The sequence below is a fragment of the Triticum aestivum genome, chromosome 4A (assembly GCF_018294505.1).
Source record: "Triticum aestivum cultivar Chinese Spring chromosome 4A, IWGSC CS RefSeq v2.1, whole genome shotgun sequence".
Taxonomy (NCBI): domain Eukaryota; kingdom Viridiplantae; phylum Streptophyta; class Magnoliopsida; order Poales; family Poaceae; genus Triticum; species Triticum aestivum.
Window position 1 is genome coordinate 583,686,207 of NC_057803.1, and position 26,277 is coordinate 583,712,483.

At 42.3% G+C, this 26,277-nt stretch overlaps 3 protein-coding genes across 4 annotated transcripts; all 3 read right to left on the bottom strand.

Moving 5' to 3' along the window:
* Window positions 1–10,849: 10,849 nt before the first annotated feature.
* Window positions 10,850–13,116, bottom strand: LOC123087179 (adenylosuccinate synthetase 2, chloroplastic). The gene is made up of 4 exons (XM_044509102.1): window positions 12,772–13,116; window positions 11,666–12,358; window positions 11,265–11,576; window positions 10,850–11,190 (listed from the first exon to the last, which is right to left on the bottom strand). The coding sequence occupies exons 1-4, from the start codon at window positions 13,045–13,047 to the stop codon at window positions 11,020–11,022; spliced, it is 1,452 nt and encodes a 483-aa protein (XP_044365037.1). The 5' UTR covers window positions 13,048–13,116; the 3' UTR covers window positions 10,850–11,019.
* A 340-nt stretch (window positions 13,117–13,456) lies between these two features.
* LOC123087181 (uncharacterized) lies at window positions 13,457–17,120 on the bottom strand. 2 transcript variants are annotated; one of them, XR_006441266.1, is made up of 7 exons: window positions 16,899–17,120; window positions 16,708–16,802; window positions 16,087–16,218; window positions 15,183–15,335; window positions 14,853–15,097; window positions 14,580–14,713; window positions 13,457–14,466 (listed from the first exon to the last, which is right to left on the bottom strand). XR_006441266.1 is itself a non-coding variant. In XM_044509105.1 (5 exons), exons 2-5 carry the CDS (start codon window positions 16,207–16,209, stop codon window positions 14,710–14,712), a joined length of 525 nt encoding a protein of 174 aa, XP_044365040.1. In that variant the 5' UTR covers window positions 16,210–16,218; window positions 16,708–17,115; the 3' UTR covers window positions 14,563–14,709. The 2 variants fall into 2 exon arrangements, 1 of the variants encoding a protein (XP_044365040.1); XM_044509105.1 differs by lacking the exon at window positions 13,457–14,466 and having other exon boundaries at window positions 14,563–14,713; window positions 16,708–17,115.
* A 406-nt stretch (window positions 17,121–17,526) lies between these two features.
* LOC123087180 (pescadillo homolog) lies at window positions 17,527–23,338 on the bottom strand. Its single transcript, XM_044509104.1, has 14 exons — window positions 23,203–23,338; window positions 23,026–23,111; window positions 22,513–22,641; window positions 21,618–21,737; window positions 21,409–21,534; window positions 20,962–21,046; window positions 20,761–20,871; window positions 20,543–20,636; window positions 20,106–20,386; window positions 19,900–20,007; window positions 19,623–19,744; window positions 18,838–19,039; window positions 18,515–18,727; window positions 17,527–17,816 (listed from the first exon to the last, which is right to left on the bottom strand). Exons 1-14 carry the CDS (start codon window positions 23,224–23,226, stop codon window positions 17,727–17,729), a joined length of 1,791 nt encoding a protein of 596 aa, XP_044365039.1. The 5' UTR covers window positions 23,227–23,338; the 3' UTR covers window positions 17,527–17,726.
* Window positions 23,339–26,277: the final 2,939 nt, after the last annotated feature.

A 26,277-nucleotide genomic window follows, 5' to 3' on the forward strand; every position in this document is an offset into this window, starting at 1 on the left:
TTTTTATCCGGGCATGTCAATTTTATTTTTATTTTGAATTGGCAAGTTAAAATTCGTTTGACCATGCCCATGGCGAAATTCTAACATCTGCAGCGTTGGTTGAGTACTAGCTGCAGTAGTAAATTGTAGCGACCCGACCTCAGACGGTCAAGCCTCTGTGTTACTGTGCCATCCCTGGATCAGTATGCTGGCACACACAGTACATCAATGTATATATCAAAGTGCAATCACATGTATAAATAACGTAAAATGATATATACCTCATAATACTCAGCGGAAACAATCAAACGGGTGTGGAGTCCCATCAACGCCATCGGCAGGTTGAGTGTAGACCGTAACCCTGTATCGTAATTCTTACTCGTCGAGGAAATATCTGCAACATGATACGTTGCAGCCGTGTAGGTCAGTACATTGAATGTACCGGCAAGATCACAATAAAAAAAACAGATGATAAAACTATACTATATGCATTATGGCTTTGTGGATCTGTATCTGAATTTTGTTTGCGTAAAAGCTGATTTGTTTTCCCTACATCAAAGGAATAAATGAATTCTGTACTATGGAGTTTTCTATCATGACATGGTTCCGCCAACCGATGTCTCATAGCCCAAAATCATCATAAGTTGCCCACAATTAAGTTATCAGTCCGGTGTTGAGAGTTCCGAGATAGATCCAAGTCCAAATGCTCAAATTGTCCGTAACCGGGGACACGGCTAATCGATTAGGTTTAAACCCTCTGCAGAGGTTTGTACACTTTACCCGCAAGATTCGATCCCTCTCTTTACGTTCTCGCACTTCAGGGTGTTTGAGAACAAGATGACCGAAACATGGTCTTCCGAAGAGTTCCTCTGACCACTGTCCGGTGCTCATCCAATCCTACCGTAGTTCTACATCTGCTAGCACCGTCCCAGCCAGAGTCACAACTAAGGTCAACCAAGCCAGAGCCCATAGTGACTTGCGGTTGCACAGGTAAGCTTCCGGGCATGAAGTATTCTTCCGTCTCTTTGAGTCTGGGTGAAGCTTTCCGCAAGATGTCATGGCGCTTCTCCATGCATCCCGGCCAACCACTGGTTTCTCCAGGGTGCCCGTCAACCGTCCTTCACCCAGTAGTGTGTATTGAATTCTTGTCTCGAGTCTTGAAGTCTTGAGGCCTTGAAAATGCAGTCCTTGCAGATGCCATCATGGAGTTGTCGTCATTGACGTAGAGTCCTCCTTCTTCACACCACTCTCGAGCACTCATACCAAACCCCGTCTACTATAGCGTAGCATTAAAATAAATAACGTCCCGGGCTTGGTAACAGGGTGATGGGTTCCTACCTCATGCATACTAATCAACTACAAGAATTCAATATCACTACTGGAGGGATTGTTGCGAAGATGACACTAAATGCAATAAAACATAGGTATGAAAGCATGGTCAAAGTGAACTTGCCTGGTAATACTTGATAAAGATAACAACGCTGTCAGAAAATGACTTGGTAGAACTAATCGTCACTCCGTTTAAAATCTATATAGTCAAACATAGCATTCACATAAGCAAACATCCTAGCAAACAATTTTAGCACTCGAAATAAAAATCAAAACAGCAAGGAAAATCGATAATAAAACTCAACCAAAAATCAAAAGAAACTTCAAATAAAACTACAAAGAAAAACTACTAACAAAGATCTATGACTTTGCTACAAACATCTAATATAGTTTTGCCGTAAGTAAAAATTTAACAACAATTTAAAATACTAAACTAATAAATTAACAGAAAATAAAATGTAAAATAACTAATTTAACAGAAAGTATTTTTTTTCCATAAAATTTTATTTGCAAAAAGAAACAAATAAAAAGCTTTTATAAAACACTAACTATGACCTAAACAAGTTTTCATACAAAACTAAGAATTTTTTTTTTAATTAAAAACAAAATTTTCTTTTGTTGAAAAACAGAAACAAAACTAAATTTTTCAAGAGTGAAAAAAAGAAATAATTTGAAACTAATAAAAAAAATAAAGAAAAGACTAAACCAAAACTATAACTAAAACAGTACTGTTTTGCTAAAAACCTAATTTAAATTAACCTGAAAATAAAATACTAAATACTACTGGATAAACAAAGGTCCTAGAGACCAGGAGCAAAAAGAATCGGTCGAAAATAATATTCCTAACTCAAAATATCTCAAATCTAGTGATTTGAGAAAATTCATACAAACACAAATTTAAACTGCTCAAATATGAAATACAATTGAACTAACAGAAACTTCATAAAATTTGTGATCCAAGGCAGTTGGAATCACTCAAAAATACCTCGTAGATAATTAACTATGGATTTTACAAGATTGAAACTATTCTGGAAAAAAAACAGAACGGAAAAAAAAACAGGTCGGGATTTACTGTAGCAGTTCCGATGATGGGGTTCTGGTGGAGCTCCGGTGACGTCCTCCGGTGGCCCTCTGGCGTCGGGGAAGGGACGGTAGGGTCGGTGGGTGGCTAGGATGGCCGGAGGTGGTGGGGCGGGGCGGAAATGGCGGCGGTGGTCCGGCGAACTCCGGCGAGGTGGCGCAGCGACGTGGGGTGAGGAGAGGAGAGGAGAGGTGTTGATTTGATGTGCTAGAGGGGGGGTGCTTGGGTATTTATATTGGGGAAGGGAGGGTTTTGCTTGGGGTAGGGGACAAGAAATAGATTAGGATTAGGAAACAAAAGGGAAAAGATCTAGAAACAAATCGGAATAAACGAAACGGGATCAAATCCTACTAGTATTAGGAAAAGGAAAAGGAGCGGCTCCCTGGCTCCCTTGGTGCGGCGCGTGTGATGGCCTTGTGGCTGGCCGGTGGTTTGGCGGGCTTTGGCCCAAGGCGCTGCGGGATATTTTTTTTTTAAACAAAAATTTTAGAGAACTAAAAAAAAATGACTAAAACTTTTATATAAGCATATAATATACCAAAATTTGCAGAAAAAGATTTTCTACAACATGAACATTATTTTAGCTTCAAATAAAATTCACAAAAATTCTAATAATTCACACAGTGTTACTGGTCCAATAAAATCCAATAAAAATCATTTTTAAAATACCAAAATGACTTCAAATTAATTTCTCTCCAATTTTCTGATGTAGGGAATCATGTTACCCTATTTTCCATATATTTTGTTTTTGGAGAAAAATAATTTGAATAAAACTCAAATAACTCCAAATTGAAAATAAATTCAAAAGAACTTTGAATTTAATTCTTTGAAACTCCCAACTCATATTTCATATAATTTGAAGAAGTCATTTTATCTTCGCTCGTGAAAATCACTGAGTTGCATGAAGTTTATGAATTAAAAAATATTTCCAAATGAAATTCAAATATTTTCAACACCCCTTTTTCATTTAAATGGAAGAATTCATGTTATCCTCTCTCCAGGGTTTTGTGATGAGAAATATTTGAATTCACGGAGATCAGAAAGCAAAAATGAAAGTTTGGGAAAGTCCTTTTATTCCCTCTCATTTAACTTTCAAAAAGTTTCAAATTTCACTCAATCAATCACACAACAATTCAAACAAACAAACAAATCTATCTATTTATTATAACATTCCAAAATTTAGAATTTTGGGATGTTACAAATCTACCACCCTTAAAATGAATCTCGTCCTCGAGATTCGGAGAGGCTAGCAAGAAATAGGTTAGGGTTTGGGGGTCTTCAAAAATCCATCGATCATCTCCGGAGTCTCGGGTGCTACCACCCTTAGAAGCATCGTTACAATTCCATCAAAACTCATATACTCCATCCTTATCGTTGACAGTGTTGGTCTTCTCAGATTGTAAGGATAAATCCTTCTCTGGGCTCTTTCGGTAGTGGCATAAGCTTTTCCTCAATTCTTTTGTCCTTTCATCTTGGTAAGGTTATTCCGAGATTGGGTCTTCATAGCCGATAGGTCTGGCGCCAATTCTAAACAACTATCGATATCTCATGGTGGTCAACGATTTATGGTTTCTCCTGCAGAAAACGGGTCTGGTTTGAACCTCACCGTATTTTCTACGGTTGGCAACAACTGCCTTATACAAGGGAAAAGAAATACCTATACCATTCTAAGGTTTAAACAAGGTTTTGATCGTTGTCTCTCTACTATAGGTAAGTCACTCAGGTTTACCATCCCATATAGCAAGGCGAATAATAAGAGTAAGTCGGCATGGTGATCAATCCATCCCGCACCCAAATCATTACCTTGTACATGGTTTAGCGAATCTCGCATTCTAACACTCGGTCATCCTCACAAGCATTGCAGAATTTCTCTTGTCGTCGAACCAAGTTCGGAAAAATCCATTGATTCTGCAGGCCAAACAAACATCTATCGTTCCTTAACAACTCTCAGGTTTTGCGTAAACTCCTATAGAATCGTCGGTTGATCAAATCGTAGTCTATTCCCAAAATTTCTTTCTTCATTGGGTACTTGATCCTTATTAATTCCTGGGCCTGTGGGTTATGGCCCACTTCAACACTAGTGCAGCTTTAACTCATCCTTGGAGTAACTCTCATGTTACACCTCCTTTAATTCCAGTAGTACTCTGTTTCTTCATACCATCATATCAAAAGCAAAACTCCAACTTATTTTGTCCAGCTTCCTTCTATGGACCGTCATGAATAACACATTTCTTTCTTCATTGATCCTGTGGCTTTACGGAGTACTACGGCACCAAAGACAAATGCACTAGTTTATCCATAAATCTCATTTTTCATATCAATCCTTTAGTACATCCTTAACCATTTTTCGTGAATCCAAATTCCAAAAGTTTATTACAAATGTCGCCACCCACATGGTTCGGTATGGTCAGACATTACTTCTAACTTTATTTATTTATCTTTCTCGAGGATTCTTCAGTCCCACTGGAATTGTGCGACATGCGCCTTGAAATCTTCAATCTTCTGTTTCATCGTGGTGGCCTTGAGCTTGACCTCCATCATCTCTGCATGCACTTCGCTTAGGTATTCCTGAGTATAACGAAGTCTTGCTTCAAGTATTTCTCCGATCTGGCGTATGGCTTCCATGGCTGCTTCACGAACAGCATCGAAGAAAGTTGCTTGTGGCACACGTGAAATGAAAAAGTACTGCCCCATCATCTTTGGGCAAACTCCTTTCAAATGGTGGAGGTGTACCTCCACATACCAAAGTTCCACTCCCTTTTGCATGAAAGGGTAGCCTTTGTAGATTGCATCTCCTTCAAGGTGAATATGCTTCATCATGTCCTTCAGGATCTTCGGGTAATCATGATCACTTGTCAGGGTCATGATTGTTTCCGGACCTTTAAGGAAAGACTCATAAAGGGTCGTCATCTGCAGTTGTGAAACAGAAATGATGCTCAGAATAAGGTACTTATCCCCTGGGGCATACATTCATATCATCCAAACAGAACTTCAAACTCAATTTCCAATTTCCTGTTTATGCATCACAACTCATCTTCTTCCATGTTCATCAAGAATATTAATTTCCAAGATAAGATAAAATATGACAACTCCTTAAAGCTTTTCAGCATGTGACATTACAACTTTATTGAGTCATGAACTATTACAATCTCAGAGTAATCTATTACATAACTCAACTCATTGAGCTCATGAAAATGAAATTGCTTTCTACTACTCTTATTATCCATATCAAAATTCCAGCTACTCAACTCCAGCTTTCATCTTGTCGGGACTTTTAATAGCATAATGTCCTGCCTCCTTGCAGCGAAAACAAATGACTTCTGACATGTCTCGGGGCTTCTTTGTGATTATGCGTGCTCCTTGGATTCTTGGCTTCTTTTCTGGACATTTACTAGCGTAATGACCTAAATCCTTGCACCTGTAACAGGTGATATGACTCAAGTCCTTCTCTGCAAAAATTGTGTTGTTCTCGGGTTGCCTTCTTTTTCTCTTCCTGGATTTCTCTGTAATGATCAGAGTTTCTATTTCCCGAGGATCAAACTTCACTACTGCTCTCGGGAAATATCCCAGATACTCTTTTATTCCCTTGGGGCAGTACTGCGAAAAATGTCCTTCTTCTCCACATGAATAGCAGGCATTGGAGTAAAATCTGTTGAGGCCTTCTCCATCAGGGTCTTCAACACATTCCTTCATCACAGGTTCTTTCATAACTTCTCGGAGGGCTTCTTTCATTCCTTCTTCCTGCTCCTGAATAGTTTGTTGCACCATGGGGTAAATGTGACACTGGGTCGGGTAGTGGGTGGTTCCTTCACACAAGAAACAAGTCACCTGACTAGTTGGGCATTCCTCAGCTGGGTGTTTCTCCTCACAATGAGGGCATCCATCCTTGTGTTCCTCCTGGGTGTGTCCTATTTCTCCGCAAATCTTGCAGGCACAAGGTTTATTTCTTGGTGTATCATGGTGCTTCCGGGTAAGACGTGATCTCAACAGGGTCTTCTTGAATTCCTCCCAAGTTCTTGCTCCATTAAATCCTTGTATGGCTTGATGCATTTTCCACCAGGTTGCAGCACTTTCTGTAAAGCACTGAAGAGCGTATTGAACCTCATACTTCCTTGGAATCAAATTGCTCCCGAAGTGATTTTCCATGTTCTGAATCCATAGCTCTGCCTCCGGCTGAGTCTTCGGTTCAGAGAATATCAGTCCAACTTCATTCATCATCTATGGGGTTCAAAAGTTTTGGGATGAGATATGAGAGAGGCGGGGAGGGATATACACACAATACAAACAATAGTTTTTGAAGAAACAAGTTTTACTTTGTGGCTGTCGGAAAACATCAAACAAATGACAGCTCACAAATCGTTGTATCTAACGTAAGTGTGTAACAGGGGTTTGGTCTTCTAAAGGTCAAATCTCTTCAGATCCTTCAAGTTTTCGGAGTCTTCAACTGTTGTAGCTTCTAATACATGGTGAAATCCTCTTTACTCTGAAAGGGTCATCAATTCCTTCTTGGAGCGTCTTCAGTTGATCCTCCGGTTGATTAAAAGGGAAAAGGGGTATATTCTAACTATTTGAGGTGAGAGTGTCAGAAGAGATGAGAAGTAAGAGTCTTTTTGTAAATAGAGTTTTTGAGATATCCTGTCCTAGGGCTTTCCGATGTCTAGGGTCACGTCCTACAGTCAACATGTGCTCTGATACCATTTCTGTAGCGACCCGACCTCAGACGGTCAAGCCTCTGTGTTACTGTGCCATCCCTGGATCAGTATGCTGGCACACACAGTACATCAATGTATATATCAAAGTGCAATCACATGTATAAATAACGTAAAATGATATATACCTCATAATACTCAGCGGAAACAATCAAACGGGTGTGGAGTCCCATCAACGCCATCGGCAGGTTGAGTGTAGACCGTAACCCTGTATCGTAATTCTTACTCGTCGAGGAAATATCTGCAACATGATACGTTGCAGCCGTGTAGGTCAGTACATTGAATGTACCGGCAAGATCACAATAAAAAGAACAGATGATAAAACTATACTATATGCATTATGGCTTTGTGGCTCTGTATCTGAATTTTGTTTGCGTAAAAGCTGATTTGTTTTCCCTACATCAAAGGAATAAATGAAGTCTGTACTATGGAGTTTTCTATCATGACATGGTTCCGCCAACCGATGTCTCATAGCCCAAAATCATCATAAGTTGCCCACAATTAAGTTATCAGTCCGGTGTTGAGAGTTCCGAGATAGATCCAAGTCCAGATGCTCAAATTGTCCGTAACCGGGGACACGGCTAATCGATTAGGTTTAAACCCTCTGCAGAGGTTTGTACACTTTACCCGCAAGATTCGATCCCTCTCTTTACGTTCTCGCACTTCAGGGTGTTTGAGAACAAGATGACCGAAACATGGTCTTCCGAAGAGTTCCTCTGACCACTGTCCGGTGCTCATCCAATCCTACCGTAGTTCTACATCTGCTAGCACCGTCCCAGCCAGAGTCACAACTAAGGTCAACCAAGCCAGAGCCCATAGTGACTTGCGGTTGCACAGGTAAGCTTCCGGGCATGAAGTATTCTTCCGTCTCTTTGAGTCTGGGTGAAGCTTTCCGCAAGATGTCATGGCGCTTCTCCATGCATCCCGGCCAACCACTGGTTTCTCCAGGGTGCCCGTCAACCGTCCTTCACCCAGTAGTGTGTATTGAATTCTTGTCTCGAGTCTTGAAGTCTTGAGGCCTTGAAAATGCAGTCCTTGCAGATGCCATCATGGAGTTGTCGTCATTGACGTAGAGTCCTCCTTCTTCACACCACTCTCGAGCACTCATACCAAACCCCGTCTACTATAGCGTAGCATTAAAATAAATAACGTCCCGGGCTTGGTAACAGGGTGATGGGTTCCTACCTCATGCATACTAATCAACTACAAGAATTCAATATCACTACTGGAGGGATTGTTGCGAAGATGACACTAAATGCAATAAAACATAGGTATGAAAGCATGGTCAAAGTGAACTTGCCTGGTAATACTTGATGAAGATAACAACGCTGTCAGAAAATGACTTGGTAGAACTAATCGTCACTCCGTTTAAAATCTATATAGTCAAACATAGCATTCACATAAGCAAACATCCTAGCAAACAATTTTAGCACTCGAAATAAAAATCAAAACAGCAAGGAAAATCGATAATAAAACTCAAACAAAAATCAAAAGAAACTTCAAATAAAACTACAAAGAAAAACTACTAACGAAGATCTATGACTTTGCTACAAACATCTAATATAGTTTTGCCGTAAGTAAAAATTTAACAACAATTAAAATACTAAACTAATAAATTAACAGAAAATAAAATGTAAAATAACTAATTTAACAGAAAGTATTTTTTTCCATAAAATTTTATTTGCAAAAAGAAACAAATAAAAAGCTTTTATAAAACACTAACTATGACCTAAACAAGTTTTCATACAAAACTAAGAATTTTTTTTTAATAAAAACAAAATTTTCTTTTGTTGACTAACAGAAACAAAACTAAATTTTTCAAGAGTGAAAAAAAGAAATAATTTGAAACTAATAAAAACAATAAAGAAAAGACTAAACCAAAACTATAACTAAAACAGTACTGTTTTGCTAAAAACCTAATTTAAATTAACCTGAAAATAAAATACTAAATACTACTGGATAAACAAAGGTCCTAGAGACCAGGAGCAAAAAGAATCGGTCGAAAATAATATTCCTAACTCAAAATATCTCAAATCTAGTGATTTGAGAAAATTCATACAAACACAAATTTAAACTGCTCAAATATGAAATACAATTGAACTAACAGAAACTTCATAAAATTTGTGATCCAAGGCAGTTGGAATCACTCAAAAATACCTCGTAGATAATTAACTATGGATTTTACAAGATTGAAACTATTCTGAAAAAAAACAGAACGGAAAAAAAAACAGGTCGGGATTTACTGTAGCAGTTCCGATGATGGGGTTCTGGTGGAGCTCCGGTGGCCCTCTGGCGTCGGGGAAGGGACGGTAGGGTCGGTGGGTGGCTAGGATGGCCGGAGGTGGTGGGGCGGGGCGGAAATGGCGGCGGTGGTCCGGCGAACTCCGGCGAGGTGGCGCAGCGACGTGGGGTGAGGAGAGGAGAGGAGAGGTGTTGATTTGATGTGCTAGAGGGGGGGGTGCTTGGGTATTTATATTGGGGAAGGGAGGGTTTTGCTTGGGGTAGGGGACAAGAAATAGATTAGGATTAGGAAACAAAAGGGAAAAGATCTAGAAACAAATCGGAATAAACGAAACGGGATCAAATCCTACTAGTATTAGGAAAAGGAAAAGGAGCGGCTCCCTGGCTCCCTTGGTGCGGCGCGTGTGATGGCCTTGTGGCTGGCCGGTGGTTTGGCGGCTTTGGCCCAAGGCGCTGCGGGATATTTTTTTTTTAAACAAAAATTTCAGAGAACTAAAAAAAAATGACTAAAACTTTTATATAAGCATATAATATACCAAAATTTGCAGAAAAAGATTTTCTACAACATGAACATTATTTTAGCTTCAAATAAAATTCACAAAAATTCTAATAATTCACACAGTGTTACTGGTCCAATAAAATCCAATAAAAATCATTTTTAAAATACCAAAATGACTTCAAATTAATTTCTCTCCAATTTTCTGATGTAGGGAATCATGTTACCCTATTTTCCATATATTTTGTTTTTGGAGAAAAATAATTTGAATAAAACTCAAATAACTCCAAATTGAAAATAAATTCAAAAGAACTTTGAATTTAATTCTTTGAAACTCCCAACTCATATTTCATATAATTTGAAGAAGTCATTTTATCTTCGCTCGTGAAAATCACTGAGTTGCATGAAGTTTATGAATTAAAAAATATTTCCAAATGAAATTCAAATATTTTCAACACCCCTTTTTCATTTAAATGGAAGAATTCATGTTATCCTCTCTCCAGGGTTTTGTGATGAGAAATATTTGAATTCACGGAGATCAGAAAGCAAAAATGAAAGTTTGGGAAAGTCCTTTTATTCCCTCTCATTTAACTTTCAAAAAGTTTCAAATTTCACTCAATCAATCACACAACAATTCAAACAAACAAACAAATCTATCTATTTATTATAACATTCCAAAATTTAGAATTTTGGGATGTTACATAAATAGATGGTTGAAGCCACAACTCTGAAGAGATAGCTTCGTGGCTTACTTTTCACATATTTCAGTATAGAAAAGAAGAAAATGAAACCATTCGTCCCAGCGTAATTGATAGGGCATTCGAGCATCTCATCACACTGAGACGGCGTTTTCATGCGTGTGGTTCCGGTGGGGTATTCACCCATTGATCATCAGATTGGGTTGTGTCTTCATTTGCACAATGTTGGAGCTGAACTCCATTGAGGATTCCGGAATCCCTACGTCCTCCAGTCAGCTACTATACCATGGCATCAAGTCAGCAAATGTCTTTGGTAGAAGCAGTAAAGGACGCACTTGGGTTGAATCATTTGCTCAAATGCGGATCTTGTATACTTCCTCTGTAAACTAATATAAGAACGTTTAGATCACTAAAGTAGTAATCTAAACACTCTTATATTAGTTTACGGAGGGAGTAGATAATAAGAGACATGTCTGACAAAATCCCCTATTTGTATATGAGAGCATCACGCCCAGGTCCGACACCGATGTAATGGACAGGGATACCAACCAGCTCCTCTATCCTCTCCACGTACAGACGCGCGGTCTCCGGGAGATCATCGTAGTCCCGCACCGACGAAATGTCCTCCTCCCACCCAGGCAGGGCCTCGTACTTGACCTACACCAGCAGAGACCACCGTCAAGCCAAGCAAATCACACGAATATCAGAAGCTGGTCTTCGTTCTTCGTTACCTTTGTTTGCTCCAAGATACCGAGGTCTGCCGGGAACGACTCGATCGCTTTGCCATCTTCGGTGCAGTAGGAAGTGCCCAGCTTGATCTCCTTCAGCCCGGTCAGCACGTCGAGTTTCGTCAGGTTCAGGGAGGAGAAGCCGTTGATTTGGCAGCAGTATCTGAGCGCGACTATATCGAGCCAGCCACAACGCCTGGGCCGACCTGTTGTGGTCCCAAACTCCATTCCCGATGCGCGGAGCAAATCGCCCGTCTTGCCCAGCAGCTCCGTTGGGAATGGGCCAGATCCAACCCTGGTTGTATAAGCTTTTACCTGCAGGTACAAATATGTTCGGTTTTGGAGCGGAAGACGAGTTGGACGATGAAGAGAACGTTAAGAGGTTCAGAGGTAACTGAGCCCACCACTCCGATGATATCGCCGAGGGTTCTTGGAGCAATGCCGAGGCCAGTACAGATCCCCCCAGCTGAAGGACTTGAGGAAGTAACAAATGGATATGTCCCAAAGTCAATGTCTAACATGGTAGCCTGACCACCTTCAACCAAAATTTTCTTCTTCTGCAAGATCGACTCATTCATGAAATGCACGGTATCAGTAATGTACGGTCCCAGACGTTCGGCGAACCTTTCGTACTTCTCGACCTCCTCTTTGAGGGTCTTGCTGCTATATTCAAATCCTTTGAACCGCGTCGCTGCATCTTTCAGCAGGGTGTTAAGCTTGGCACCAAAGGTGTCCATATGCCGCAGATCACTGACCCTGAGCCCGTTCCTGATGACCTTGTTCGAATAGCACGGTCCGATTCCCCTCTTTGTTGTTCCTATGAAGGAGTTCCCGAGCTCCACCTCTCGAAGCCCATCGACAACCTGATGGAAATCAAACAGAAGATGGGCACGGTCTGATACCAGAATTCTCCCTTTGCATGAAACCCCGTTGGACTCCAGTCCGTCGATTTCTTTGAAGAACCCAGGGAGGTGAACCACCGCTCCGTTACCAATCACGCACTGTGTGTTCTCGTTGAGGATACCCGACGGGACGAGGTGCAGCGAGAACTTCTTCCCCTCGGAATTATATATGGTGTGTCCAGCATTGGCTCCACCCTAAGAAGTGATGTAAAACACCCTACACGTTAGGAAGAAGGTAAAACATGCAACATCAAATCTTATTGCAGAAAGTAAGAGCAGGCAATAGAACCAAATTAAGCTAACTGGCTACAAACGCGCAGAAGGAACGGTCAGTTGAGTGAACTCGACGAGCTACGATGTCGGAAACAGGGACATTGTAAAAGAGCTAGAGAACTGTGAGAATTTACAACATTTTTAACAAGTCGAAGCTGAATGGTCCCATTTCTGATTGCACGATCACCGAACCAGCGACGGCATTGAGCAATTTCGGATGGCGCTTGACCGGAGAACTGTGGGGCAATTCATCGAACACCATCCGGACTAGACAAGCGAAGGCATTAAGCAGCAGCAACGAGAGAGCGCGCGCGAGAGAGTGGGAAGTGGGAGACCTGGCAGCGGGCGACGACGTCGAAGCGCTGGGCGAGGATGTCGACGAGCTTGCCCTTGCCCTCGTCCCCCCACTGGGTGCCGAGCACGCCGGCCACCTGGCTGAGCGACTCGAGCCGCCCCCGCGCGGCCGCGGCAGCAGAGGACTCCTCCGCGACGGCGGAGACGGAGGCGGCCCTGAGCACCACCAGCCGGCGTAGGCGCGGGCGCGGCCGCGCGGCGGGGAGGAGGTGGTGGGCGGCGGCGGGGTCCAGGGACGGGAAGGCGGAGACGGGCATGGCGCCGATGTTGGGAGAGGACGATCAGGTTGAATGCGATGGCTGTGGAAGCGCCGTTATCCCCTCGGCTCAGTCCAGAAAATAATAGTCTGAATTGTCTCCAGTTTTAAAAAAAAAAGGTCTGAATCATCTCAAGTTTCAGAAAGAGGTTTGAGTTGTCTAATAAGGTTTCAAAAGAAAGAAATCTGAATTTTTCTAACGTAGAAACTGTATTGTAGCAATGCACAGATTCAGAAAATGGAAAAAAACTATGACTATGCAACAGTTTCATCACATAAAGTTGCTTTTGCTTTCGGGAAGTGCTATCGTGAGCCCGAGCGGCAGTGATCTCGTTATCTGCACCCCTAGCTTGTCTCGTGATGCACACTGCTGGCATATAGGATCAGCTATAATTTATGTATTTCTTATTTTATTATGGCTCATGGCCCACAACACAGATGCAGCTTCCATTACACCGTCAGGCATGCTTCATGCGGCCCACATGGAGAGAAACGATATGAGCCGTTCCGATCCAGATTATAGACTAACACCGTCACCGCATTCATTTATTGTGTCCTCCCGTTGGAGCTACCAGTCTTCCCCCAACAAGCTAGTCATCTTCATAATCTTGTGATTCGACTGGAAGCCCTCCCAGGTCTGCCGGTGCATCCTATCCCCACCGGAGCTAGTGCCACCACCCACATCCCTTATCCACCATGTCTGCATCATCGTCGTCCGTCAGCCTAAAGGAGATTTCGCCGCTCATTCCATGCACTGACTGCGGCGTGCAGATCGTCACCTGGATTGCTCATGGTGGATCGAACGTTGGTCATCGGTTCTACAAGTACATGAATAAAGATGTAAGATTTATCATCAAAAACAAGATGTAAATTCTAGTCATATAGTTACTCATGCGCATGGATCGGTTCCTAAATTTGTCTTATGCTTTTCTAATTTTTTCTATAGAAGATTGGTCTGTGTGGATACATGAGGTCGAGCAAGGAGTGTCGTGCTGAGCTTAGTAACCATTTTGGCATGGATCAGCAATTCAGCAGCCAGTCCGTGCCAACCCCATCCGATATCTTATCTGAACCGAAGAGCTCGTCCAGCCAAGCAAACAAGCAATGGATTCGTGCAGGTGAGCTGGCACGAAATGGTCGACTGGAGCCACAACCATGGAGGGGTCAGGCACGTTTCAATTAGGCAGGCTCATTGGTCGACAAGTTGCCCCTGCTTATATTTAGGTGCTGCCAACCTGTTAGTCGCAGTGTTTATGTTAGTGTCACCTAAACAATTCAAAGCAGTGTTAATACTGGGGAGTTCGGTCATGCACATTCAATCGCTCAGCATATTAATATAGCTGATACTCACTTCTGCATCCAGACATATCAAGCCTGACAACAGGTATTTTAGGGCCTGGAGGAGTCCTCGTTATGTCCCCTGTTAAAATGGAGCTAAGATCAGTACTGGATTACCACTTTCGCTGAAGCAATCTATTATCAATAGCTCTAGCTGGGCAGTCAGTAAAACCTCTGGTGGTGTAGCATATGCACCTGTTGCTAAGTACAGCCATGAGTTTATCGCCGAACTTGATCATGTCGGCCTGTGCATTAGCCCGCGCAGTACTGAGTTTGTGCTGGCACCTAGCATTTTGCTCCTTCAGTAGAATAGTTATCTCATCTATTACCTGAACAGGAAAACAAATTCACCAACAAATCACTTTAGTGCAGGTGTGTAATTTCTCGGAAGTGGAAGCTAATGGAAATGATGAGTGAACAATTAGTGACATGTGGCTTTCTGCCCAACAAGGCGTTTGTGTCACATACCAAACTTGGGTATCGGCTGGGAATGTGCTTTGCAAAGTCGATTGGATCGAGGACACGGTGTGGTGTCCTGACATCCATGATAGAGCTGCTGATGATGACGATGCATGCACTGCACCTAACCTTGCTTCTGTGTGATGCTCAGGGCTTTGATTTTGATTGGTGACGTCTGCTGGTTGGTTATTTATTTTCTCAGTGCATTCTGGTTGCTTGCGGCGGGCATAGCATACATCCGCATCTGGTCGGAGCTGTCGATCACAAATTTGAAAGTTAGAACAACCAAATTCAATGTGTCAGCCAACGCAACACATCTGAGACAAAAATAGTGATTACCTTGGAATTCGAATATGATGTGACGCTCGTCCCAATGTCAGTTGCCATAGTTATCATCCTTCTAATGTTGGTCTGATCGAAGGCGCTGATCTGATGAAGGACATCATGCTTCTTGTTGAACATCCCTAAGTCAATGTTGTCGAGAAAGAAAATCTGAAAACATAAATAAACTTGCCATCAATAAAAGCCACGACCCCTAAGATACATGATGTGATCAGATGCATGCAAAAAATTGCTGCAAAAGGAACAAGTAAACTGGCCTGTAAGAACAAATGGCAACCAGCTAAATTAGTGTTTGGGTTGTTTTTCAACATGTCCTTATGTCCTTCTTAAGCCGTCGAACTGCCTGGAGGAGACACTCAAGTACATACTGACACCAATTGAATTGTGAGATCGTCTCTGTGCTGGCAAGTGCACCCCAGTAGTCTATAGTGGTGTAATCATGTTTGGTTGTTGGTGCCAAAACATGACCCATTACGAAAATAACGAATTCAATTTGGAAACAGTCCTTTTCAAGCTAGTTAGATGTCTCAGAGATGTCTTGGAGAAGGAATTTCTCTGCAGCTCGGAGGCTATGCACCCCGGTCTTGTCCATCCCAAGTGTGCTCTTTATGAAATGGATGGCTTCAGGCTTTATAAATGCATCACGTCCTCTAACATTTCGATGCCCAAATGGTATACCGAAAACCTTGTGCACGTCTTCGGCCCAAAACTTTAGAATGTTCGACTCTGTCAATATGATTACGCAACGCCTAATACTGACCTTACTAATTGTCCATGCACTGAATTTTAGGTTGAGTTGTTGGATCACAGGGAGCTTTAGCATACAACCAAATCCAATTTCTGCAACCAACCACATCTTGTAACCATCAAATAACTGAATTACTTCTACTGCTCGCTTAACTGAAATTCTGGATGTGGGTGTCGGAGGCGCCTGTGCTTCATTTTCAGATGATGAGTGCTCCGGGTCTTGTGTTGTAACTTCTACACCGGCTCCAACTACGTCGCAACTGCCGGAGTTAGACATGATTACTACCTGAAATAAGGTCTGATTAGCCGGCAGTACACTGTATCGTTTATATAATCATGCATTCCTGCAAATTGTTTTGTTTCATGTTTACAAATCCTTTAAAAATCATAGAAGTTTGGCCTGCAACAAGACAGCAATTCAAAGCACAACACGTGGGGTTGGAGACAACAATCATTAAGCTAACAGAACAACGGATTTGCAAATAAGAGGTTTCCTAGTATTCTTGTCGTACAAACTAAAAGTAAACAGATATGTCAGACTCCGCAATCCATAATGAAAACAGATGAAGTATTGGTTTGGCATGAACATTGCATTTCAGATCAGTATGAGATTTGCACAACCGCAGTGGATCGAAAACGAAAATACACACATACAGGTTGCAGATCAGATCCAGATTCAGAATAACAACAAAATGGATTAGTGGAGTGTGAGAAGGTGCGACAGGGGTGGGGCGTGGAAGGGGGTGGAGGGATGAGACATGTTCTGTGAGCATACCGGGCGAATTTGTCCGCGCACAGGGGAACCCCGCCGGCCAGATTGCTGATGGTGCGCCGGCAAACCTTCGGATTGATTTCTCCATTGCTGACCTTCTATTATGGTTCGGGGCCCGACCAAGGGCAGCAGATCTTTAGAAAATCTCCACCCAAAACACGGACGAACAACCACACCCAGGACCAGATCCGAACCTGTTGACCGGCTGCATCGAGAACACCATGTTCGCCGGAGCGGAGTGCTCCTAACCCTAAAAATATAGTGGTTCGCCTGCTCGCCGCTCTCAACAAAACAAGATCTACAGCCGGGAGGTAGACTCACTGCCGTCTCACCGCCGCCGTTACCGGAAAGCAGCAGAACTGATCCACGGACCAAGACGACACTGACGACTCGAGCCACGGCTCTGAACCGAACTAGCGACGTTGTCCGTTCCAGGTGGACCCTATCCACGTCACGTGCATTTACTATGAACGAATCGCGAAGCCATACCCAACGGGACAGATTACGAGCGCCTGTGTGCTCGTGATCACATACTCCACGTCCTGCATCCATTTGATTAGAGTTGCATACTTCAGTTGCTACAAACAGCCACTTGCGTACACACCACACACACATTTACGCAGATTTGGTATGAAACCATCAGAGAGTTTTATTTGAAATCCAAATCTTAAAACATATTTCTAACCATTCTTCTAGTGAATAGGCAGAATAAACACGGACCAGTTGCTTTCACCCCAGGGGAACATCAGGTTACGAAAGCTGAGAAATGGAGCCCACCAGGGGGCAGTTCTCAATCCAATCTCGCTGAAGAATGCACACCCATAAACAAAATCAGATTTGGTCACCATCAACTAGGTGAGCACAATGATCGCAGATCAAAATTTTCCTTTCAGGTATCTCGGTACATCCAGTCAATGCAAACAACATAAATACCACAAAGGCGGATACTCATCACTAGTACAAGTGTATCATCGATACGGATACTACAACATAATATGCCGTCCCCTGATGAATTCGGTGCATCAGCGACGTTTGGCAGAAGCACTGGACTCGGCCGCCTTCTTCCTTTGCTTGAGCAGCTCCACTTTGCTCTTCTTCCTATCATTGCTAATCTGCAAGATCACAAACAGTACCGGATTAGTTATACATCTCAAAAATGCAACATCCAGAATGGCAGGTATTAGCGTCGATGCAACTTGATCAGCATTTGTATCAGAAAAGCCAGGATCCAGCTGGGCATTTGTATGCGTCGAGGATTTAGTGGCACTAGAAACGTGACCAAGAATCACCAAAGAACAAATGTGCAAAATTACTTGCTAAATCATGGTGAGATGGGTCACCGTATGGCCATGGTAAAAAAAGCCACTCTATAAGATGAAAAGGACAAGGTGGTAATACAGGACGAATTTCATGTAAATAAAGTGTGGCCAAGTATTTATATATACTTACCAACAATGAACCTACAGTAATGCACGGGTAGAGAAATAGCAAAGATAAGTTTATGGGCAAAAATAATTTACGGGGTAGATAAAGATGCTGCACAAACAGGTGTTCGTGTATCTTGTACAAACGACCCAAGTGGTGTGGTATCAGCTATCAACTTCAATCCAATGGCTAATACTAATATTCCACTGTATCGGTATGAAACTTTCTCATTTAAACCCACAGAACAAGGCATTAAAATTTTGAATATAGTTTGACAAAGGGAACAAATGAGATCTCATTCAAAAAGACTAAATTATAAACAAGAAGAACAATACGATAATGCAATTAAAGAGTACAGTAGTAGCTATAGTACAAGGAGATGTACCTTCATTGCTTCCATAAGGCCTCTCTTCCTCCTGGAAACGACAGACTTGGCAATGTCGTCAGCATCCTTCTCAGCTTGTTCAATAGCTGCCTTCTCATCTTCGTCAGCAACATCGGCTGCGCTATCAGCCTTCTTATTTGACAAATTAGAGAAAGTAGTTCCCTCAATTTCCATCTTCAGCTCCTCGTGGTATTTCTTCTCTTGCATCTCCAACTTTGAAATAGAAGGGGGATGGCGACATTACACAAAGTGCATGAATGTGCAAAAAAAAAAATAAGACAGAAGTACAAGAGACTTGTATACTGAAATGGGAAGGAGCTCACCTCCCTCTTCTTTTGAGCAAATTCATTATGCTCAGATTTTGCCTCTACTATCGAACTGCCCAGATCTTCATCACCTAAACCTGGCAGAGGCATAACTTGGTTTTGACCAGCAGATTTATATCCCTCCAAGGTCACTGCATAGTCAGGTATATGACCCTCTTTATCGTTGTCCACAAAAGGTGATATATGTGGTGGAGGCACCCTAAGATCAAAAAAAAAATATCAGCATCATGACTGCTGCGTGAGTTAAGCTACTTGAAAACATATTTTGCATAGCACACGAATAGGCAGTAGACAAAAGCTATCAGTTCAGTTATAAGCGTAAAGAATACTAAAGAAGGAAGGCAGAAAATATCCTCATTGTGTAACAGTGTTTAAACACAATTTGATGAATTTGATGTGGACAAGCATTCAGCTAAGCTAACAAGTACTCCCTCCCTTCCTAAATATAAGTCTTTTTAAATATTTTCATATAGACTGCATACAGAGCAAAATGGATGAATCTACACTCTAAAATACGTCTACATACATCCGTATGTAGTCCATATAGAAATCTCTAAAAAGCCTTGTATTTAGGAACAGAGGGAGTACAACGGTGTCAATATTACATTGCACACATCACAATTTTAATGATGCGACACACAAAACCATCAATTAGTTTAGCTAGAGACTTTAAACACATAACACACAGTCCTGATTCGTAACTTCAGCAAAAGGAATGTGCATATTTAAGTGATGTCATGTGTACCAGCATATACATATGATACATAACCTGGGATACATACCTTCCAACAATATAGTCATCAGTGGGAATTACTTTGAGAATGTTTACACAATCAAAAATCCATTGTGGTTGAACATAATGCCTGGAGAGGAAAACATGGCTCTGGGTTGGCCTGTCAACAATCTGCAAAACAACATGACGATACTTAATAGTCAGCAGATAAACTACAATGAGAGGGCATGTGTGCACTGGAATGAAGTGGGATGGTATCTTGTGTAGAGGAAATTTAGACCAATCTTGATACCCCTGGTAAAAGCTCATGGGCAAGCAAAATCTACCTGATGGGTGATATCTTCATCTGTTTCATCAAATGGAGCTCCTTCTCCTTCCCACGAAACAGTTCCTCCAAATGCCGGAATTATAAACAAGAGAGACTCCCTAGGAACCTGAGAATGAAGAGGAAGATAATAAAAGGATATAAGATATTGAAGCCGAGGCAATTAGTTCAAAAACAATAGCTTTGCAGTGATAACAAATTCACTACCTCACGACTTAAGTAGAACTTCATATCTTTGAATAAAGTCCTGCACTCTTTAACGCTTTCCTCCTCTGTATCATCAGCAGTTGATTCTTCTACAAGATGCATTAATGCACCAGGTTCATTAGCAGGTAGCTGATGTTGAAGCTGTGCCAATCTGAGCTCAGACTCGTCAGTTTTTGAGCTCTCTTTATTATTTTCAGTCTCTTTGCCTTCAATAAACCCATTAGACTCTGGATTTCCTGGCAGTCTTCCAGAAGACATATACCGGGACAACGCATAGAGCTCTGGTACGAACATCAGTGTGAATGTCAAACAAAGAAGAGTCAAGAGAAATGTAGCAAAAAGAATCCTAAAACAAACATGGTACATAGTATGAGCACGAGCACATAAAGGAAACAAACATGCTAGCTAGCATGACTATAACAAGCACCAGTACTTACCCGCAGCCAAAGCTTCTAGACGAGGATCCAGAATAGGCGGATAGTTCACATTTATTGAATGGTAAAGCTTGAAGTTCACAAATCCTAGAAGAGTCTGCAGGCAGAACAGGATTTGGTAAAGCTTGCAGTTATGTCTATCCACTAAACTTATTTAAATGGATGTGATACTGCTAAGCAGGAATGCACGATAACTGACGAGTATCCACAATCTCGCCTACCTCGTAGAATTCCAAAAAGGTAAGCATCACATTGAAGTCGACATCATCAGTTAAAACTTGCTGAAGAGCATGTGGAGTAAGCCAAGTGATCTTTTGCCCTTGAACTTCAGCCTTCAAAACATAGTATAAAATTATAAACATCGACTATAAATGACTAAATGTGCGCAAAGATATGCAGATACACAACTCCACAAAACCTACCTGGTAGTATATGCCCTTGACAGATATGAATGTCTTCCGCAGGGAATTAGTTCGAGAAATATATGCTTGCCATTCATGGCTTAACCTACAATGTACAAGGATGTATATTAGTAGTGCAAAATAAATCTCTGAAAGAAGCAAGCACCAATTTGCCTCTGCATTTGCATTACAATATTCTGACATTCAACACAGGTGGTCCACAAAACAAGGTGAGAATATGGATTTTAGCAAAATCCAGGTATTTCATGGCTGCTGGAAAAACTGTTACAACTTTCACATCCTCAAATTCTTAAGGCCCCAACAAAACAGGCCAGGCACAGAGGTGCATTGTAGTTGCTAGAAAGGTGAGGAATAACAGAATCTCTGGGAGCAGGAATCTAAACACCGTGTGGGGTTTATGTGTGTGAGGTTCTGAGAGAGGATTCACTAATCCAGAAGAGGGCATACCTGCGGCAGTTATGGATTCGCTGTACTTGCACACGTTCGCCTTCAATAGCAGGTAAAGCCGCAAATAAATGCACCATCGTTAGGCAATCATCCAAGTCTCTGAGAGCATCAACAAAAGATGGATATCTGTACAAAAAAAAACAAAGACACGCATGTGAGAGACCAGTCTGGATAAAGACCAAAAGAATCAACTTGAACTCACTCATTACCTTTCAATGATAAGTCTATCAAGTTTGTAAGTCGGTGGTCGATTCAACAATCTGTCCGCCAGATCCCTGTTTTTCTTAGCCATAGCCTTTTTAACTTTCTTTCTGTGAACCTTGATTTCTCTGATAACATGAAATAACAAACCGATTAGGAAATCATAAACTATCAACGAGCAATTACTCATTGTACCGTAAAAATATAACCCAGCAACATCATTGTCATATACTCACGATGTATTTACTCCAAGCAAAAAAAAGTGCAGTTAGATACCATAAGTCAATATTGCCAATGATACAAACAGATAAGCCAGGCTTTTCATGAGCAGCGATCAAGTAACCACAGATTGCTAGTCTGTATTACAGTTATCAAAATTTCATTAACGACGTACTAAATACAGAAGGTGCAAATTGAATAGGTGATGGCGCATTGATTGACTAGCTAAGTTTGTTTTGAATTATTTTTCCGCTGATGGACACCAGCACTCTAGTGAAACTATAGCTTCCCACTTAAGGCCACTATTTCCTCTGCCGCATGCTCCATTCAACAAGGAGCTGACAGTTACCAGGAGCAAATAAATCACACAACTAAGAAATAACTCATTCAGAAAGCTTTCGAGATACTTCCATCCAGGTCACCTCAATACAAACAAAAAATCAAGAGTCCCTACCAGTAGGACAGTATAGATCAGACCATCCATGGCGCAATTACAAAACACAGGGTAAATGGCGTCTATTTAATATGGAACATAAAATTGCAACCAAATTCAATTCCTGAGACACTTAGCCCCTGATGGTACAGAACGAAGTGCAGCTAAGCAGAAAAGAGAGCGCAAGAAACCTCTTTTACAGTTATATATCAACCATGTGGCAGACTTTGGCAAGGAAGCTAGCCAAGTACCTGAACTTCTCAATCAAAGGGTCATGGGCAAGGAAGGCGATGTCCTTCATGTGGTAATAGGTCTTGTGGTTCCCCTCCACCTTCTTCTTGGGCTCCCGGGGAAACACTCCCTTGAGAATGCATAGTTTCCTGCAACAATTCGTGAAAAAAAGTTAACCCAAAACCCTGGTGACTTCGCATATAAAATCCACCATCCTAAATCTCGCAGCACGCGAGCCGGACAGAACACGATGAATTGGAAAAATCAGCTCCACGATGATTCTAAGTTGGTAGCAGCACGCACTGTAAACCACGGTAAATTTAACTACTCGGTGAACCACGATGACAGGGGCACTGTCGGCTAGATGGCTTAATGAAGCGCCTTCTAGCCGATAGATACAGTGGTTAAAAATTCCCCACGGGATTGATTAACATCAGCGACACAAAGGAATTGGCCAAAGAAAATTAACAGTTCCTGAATGACCAGTCGTCTCGTCAGCGCTGAGCGGTGGTAGCAGGGAGCGAAAGGGGGACCTGAAGACGGCGAGGCTGATCTGCAGGTACTTGACCGCCTTGGTCCTGGTGATGTACTTGGCGGCGTTCCCCTCCTTCTTCTTGCCCTGGAGCACAGCAGAAGAAGCAACTGGTAAGGGACTCTGCCGGCGGCGCGGAGAAGGAGGGCCTTGGGAGAGAGGCGGGGGAGGGGATTACCGCGGGGCGGTAGTGCTTCGGCATGGCGGGGGAGGCGGCGGCGGCGGCGGGAGCGGTCGCCCTTCGGGGAAGGGGTGGGGGAAAACGAGAGGGGGCGAGATGGGTTTTAGGGTTTTGGGTTATATGGCTGGACCGCTGGAGCGAGTGCGGTCGGCTCGGTCGTGTCTGCTCCAACGCAGATATTTTCTTCCCGTAGCTTTGCTTTGCCTTGGCTCTCTTAAATTAAATAAAACCCTACTAATTTCACTTCTTTTTCACCTCTGTTTATTGCCCGTGTGAACCAAAATGCTCCCTTTTTTCTCCAGATAGTTTGGGTTGCTTACCACCTGCGTCACTTTGTACAATGCCCCTGCTAACTAATGTAAAATCCCTGTTTCGGACACGTAGTGAAAATGACAACTGACACGATGTACTTGTCTTTTATATGTTATTAAAAGGCCTTATTCAAAGCTGAGCAGATTCGTTGCTGCCGTTATGTGTGAATGACATCCGAGGTTCTTCGAATTGGAGAAAATAATGAATACAGACTGTTTTCTTTCATCAATCTTAAAGTGCAAAAGGCATTTTAAGAGTACCTTAATGGCGTTGGGCAAAAATATTTCGTGGTTTTTAATTCTTGTGTGAGCTGTGTTTTTTCTAGCGGCTGATGAATGAAAGCAAAGCTTCGAGGCAATACTTACAATAGTTGGCTTGATATACCGCATGAGCGGGCAACCCTATTTCTGTCGACACATGAAAACAAGCAGATCGGTTATAACATGTGGATTGTTTCTTTGTCACTTGAGTAAATGAATCATGACAAGGAACATGTCTCACTTTTATTGTGTTGGGAGGGATAGTACCCCCCCCCCCAACCGGTGATTCACATAGTCCTACCCACTAAGAATATAAGCTAACAATGTTTGAAAAACTAGCCATGGTCAACAAGTCAAGTCAAGGAGGAGAAATACCCCTTGGTTTCAAAATATTCAAACTTCACCCACAAGAATGTGTTCCAGTTTTCACCAAGACAAACTAAAGGATCAAAGATGTCGATAACGCCTACCGCCAGTCCGGAAATATAAGTTGTCTATAAATGCATTAGCTCCCTTCCACCAGGGATAGCTCTTAGGGTGTGCTCCAAACCCTGGGCACAACCACACGACTTGGAAGCTCCGGGGAAACTAAACCATCTAGGGTTCCCCCACAAACCCAGGAGCAACAAGAGTTGCAATGATCTCGTGAGGAATCGACGAACTCGAGTTTTGGTTGGATGGAGAGTATAGATTGGGTGTTCCTCTTTCTCTCTCTAAAATATGGAATGGATTGGGTGGCTGGAGAGGGAGGAATCGAAGGTGTAAGCTTTTGGATAAAATGGTGTGAGCAGTAGTGAATTCATCACCTTCCAAAGGTGGAAGAAAGAAGCGTTATATAGCCAACCCTAAAATTTGACAGTTATGACCTTCTCAATAAAGTCAAATGTCCCGACCAAGTCGGATGTTCTGACGTATGCTCCGAGGCTATTCAGTAGCAGTTGGACATAAGTCGGATATTACCTCAGAGTGTCCAGACCCCCGACTGGTCGGATACTAAGTTGGACATTCCGACCCAATGCCTAACACGGGCAAAAACAGGTGGATTTTTAGGTACTCTTTCTCATATAAGTTGTGGGGGGTATTTGGCTGCATTGTACGAATATTCCACACAAGCACATCCCATCTTAATATCACGACATACCTATAACTCAAAACGAGGAATCACTATTGAGCAAATGACATGTCGTCTTCCTTTATCCTTTTTGCTTAGGGGGTTGCCAACCAACGAAATGTTTCACTCCCATAAAAGTGCAAACTAAAAGTATGCTCGAAACATAGTTAGTTAACTAATTGTTATTGCCATTAATACTAAAAACCACATTAGGGGCAGATGTCCTTTCATAATCTTTTTAAGAGTTTGACCAAAGCCTATATATAAGGAAATGTGTTAATATGTACAATATCAAGGACACGAATACATAATGTGCAGAAATATACTGCATGATGATCAAATGAAACTAATTAGGTGTGGTACACTAAGATGTATTTTTTGTAGACTTGTTATGATTTGCAAAAGTGTGACGCTCGATAGCGGCAGAACTTCAAGTACTTTAAACGAGAGGGGATAACAAATAAAACAAAGTCACATGAAATAAATCCATAAAAGCCTAGCAAGTGGCACTAAAAATGGCTTTGTAGTTGACCCGTAAGGGCCTATATACAAGGGATGGTGATCTTAGGGGCCTTCGCGGTCATGGGAACAGTCGCCTGATACGTCTTCCTCGTATCTATAATTTTTTATTGTTCCATGTCAATACTCCAATACTTCCATATACTTTTGGCAATTTTTATACTATTTTTGGGACTAACGTATTGATCTAGTGTCCAGTGCCAGTTCATGTTTGTTGCATGTTTTTTGTTTCACAAAATATTCATATCAAACGGAGTCCAAACGGGATAAAAACTGATGGAGATTTTTTTTGGAATATATATGATTTTTGGGGAAAAAATCCACGCGAGACGATGCCCGAGGGAGGCACAAGGCAGGGGCGCGCCCCACCCCCCTGGGCGCACCCTTGACCCTCGTGGCCACCCCTTAAGGCGGTTGGTGTCCTTCTTTCGCCGAAAGAAAGCTAATATCCAGATAGAGATCGTGTTAAAATTTCAGCCCAACCGGAGTTACAGATCTCCGGAAATATAAGAAACGGTGAAAGGGCAGAATCAGAGAATGCAGAAACACAGAGAGACAGAGAGACAGATCCAATCTCAGAGGGGCTCTCGCCCCTCCCACGCCATGGAGGCCATGGACCAGAGGGGAAACCCTTCTCCCATCTAGGGAGGAGGTCAAGGAAGAAGAAGAAGAAGGAGGGGGGCCCTCTCCCCCTCGCTTCCGGTGGCACCGGAGTGCCACCGGGGGCCATCATCATCACCGCAATCTTCACCAACAACTTCACCGCCATCATCACCAACTCTTCCCCCTTCTATCCAGCGGTGTAACCCCTCTTTTACCCGTTGTAATCTCTACTTAAACATGGTGCTCAACGCTATATATTTATTTCCC

Bases quoted from the DNA above. Each gene is read 5' to 3' on its own strand.
- LOC123087179 (XM_044509102.1), bottom strand. From the start codon at position 13,047: ATGCCCGTCTCCGCCTTCCCGTCCCTGGACCCCGCCGCCGCCCACCAC. The intron at 12,359-12,771 runs GTCTCCCACTTC...ATCACTTCTTAG, and splicing joins ACGTCGTCGCCCGCTGCCAG to GGTGGAGCCAATGCTGGACA. The intron at 11,191-11,264 runs GTAACGAAGAAC...CTGCTGGTGTAG, and splicing joins GTATCTTGGAGCAAACAAAG to GTCAAGTACGAGGCCCTGCC.
- LOC123087181 (XM_044509105.1), bottom strand. From the start codon at position 16,209: ATGTCTAACTCCGGCAGTTGCGACGTAGTTGGAGCCGGTGTAGAAGTT. The intron at 15,336-16,086 runs GTTAAGCGAGCA...TTATGTTTTCAG, and splicing joins CACCCACATCCAGAATTTCA to ATTTTCTTTCTCGACAACAT. The intron at 15,098-15,182 runs GTAATCACTATT...TGTGATCGACAG, and splicing joins CATCATATTCGAATTCCAAG to CTCCGACCAGATGCGGATGT.
- LOC123087180 (XM_044509104.1), bottom strand. From the start codon at position 23,226: ATGCCGAAGCACTACCGCCCCGCG. The intron at 21,047-21,408 runs GTATGCCCTCTT...TGTACATTGTAG, and splicing joins CGAATCCATAACTGCCGCAG to GTTAAGCCATGAATGGCAAG. The intron at 19,040-19,622 runs GTATGTATCCCA...TTTTGATCTTAG, and splicing joins GATGACTATATTGTTGGAAG to GGTGCCTCCACCACATATAT.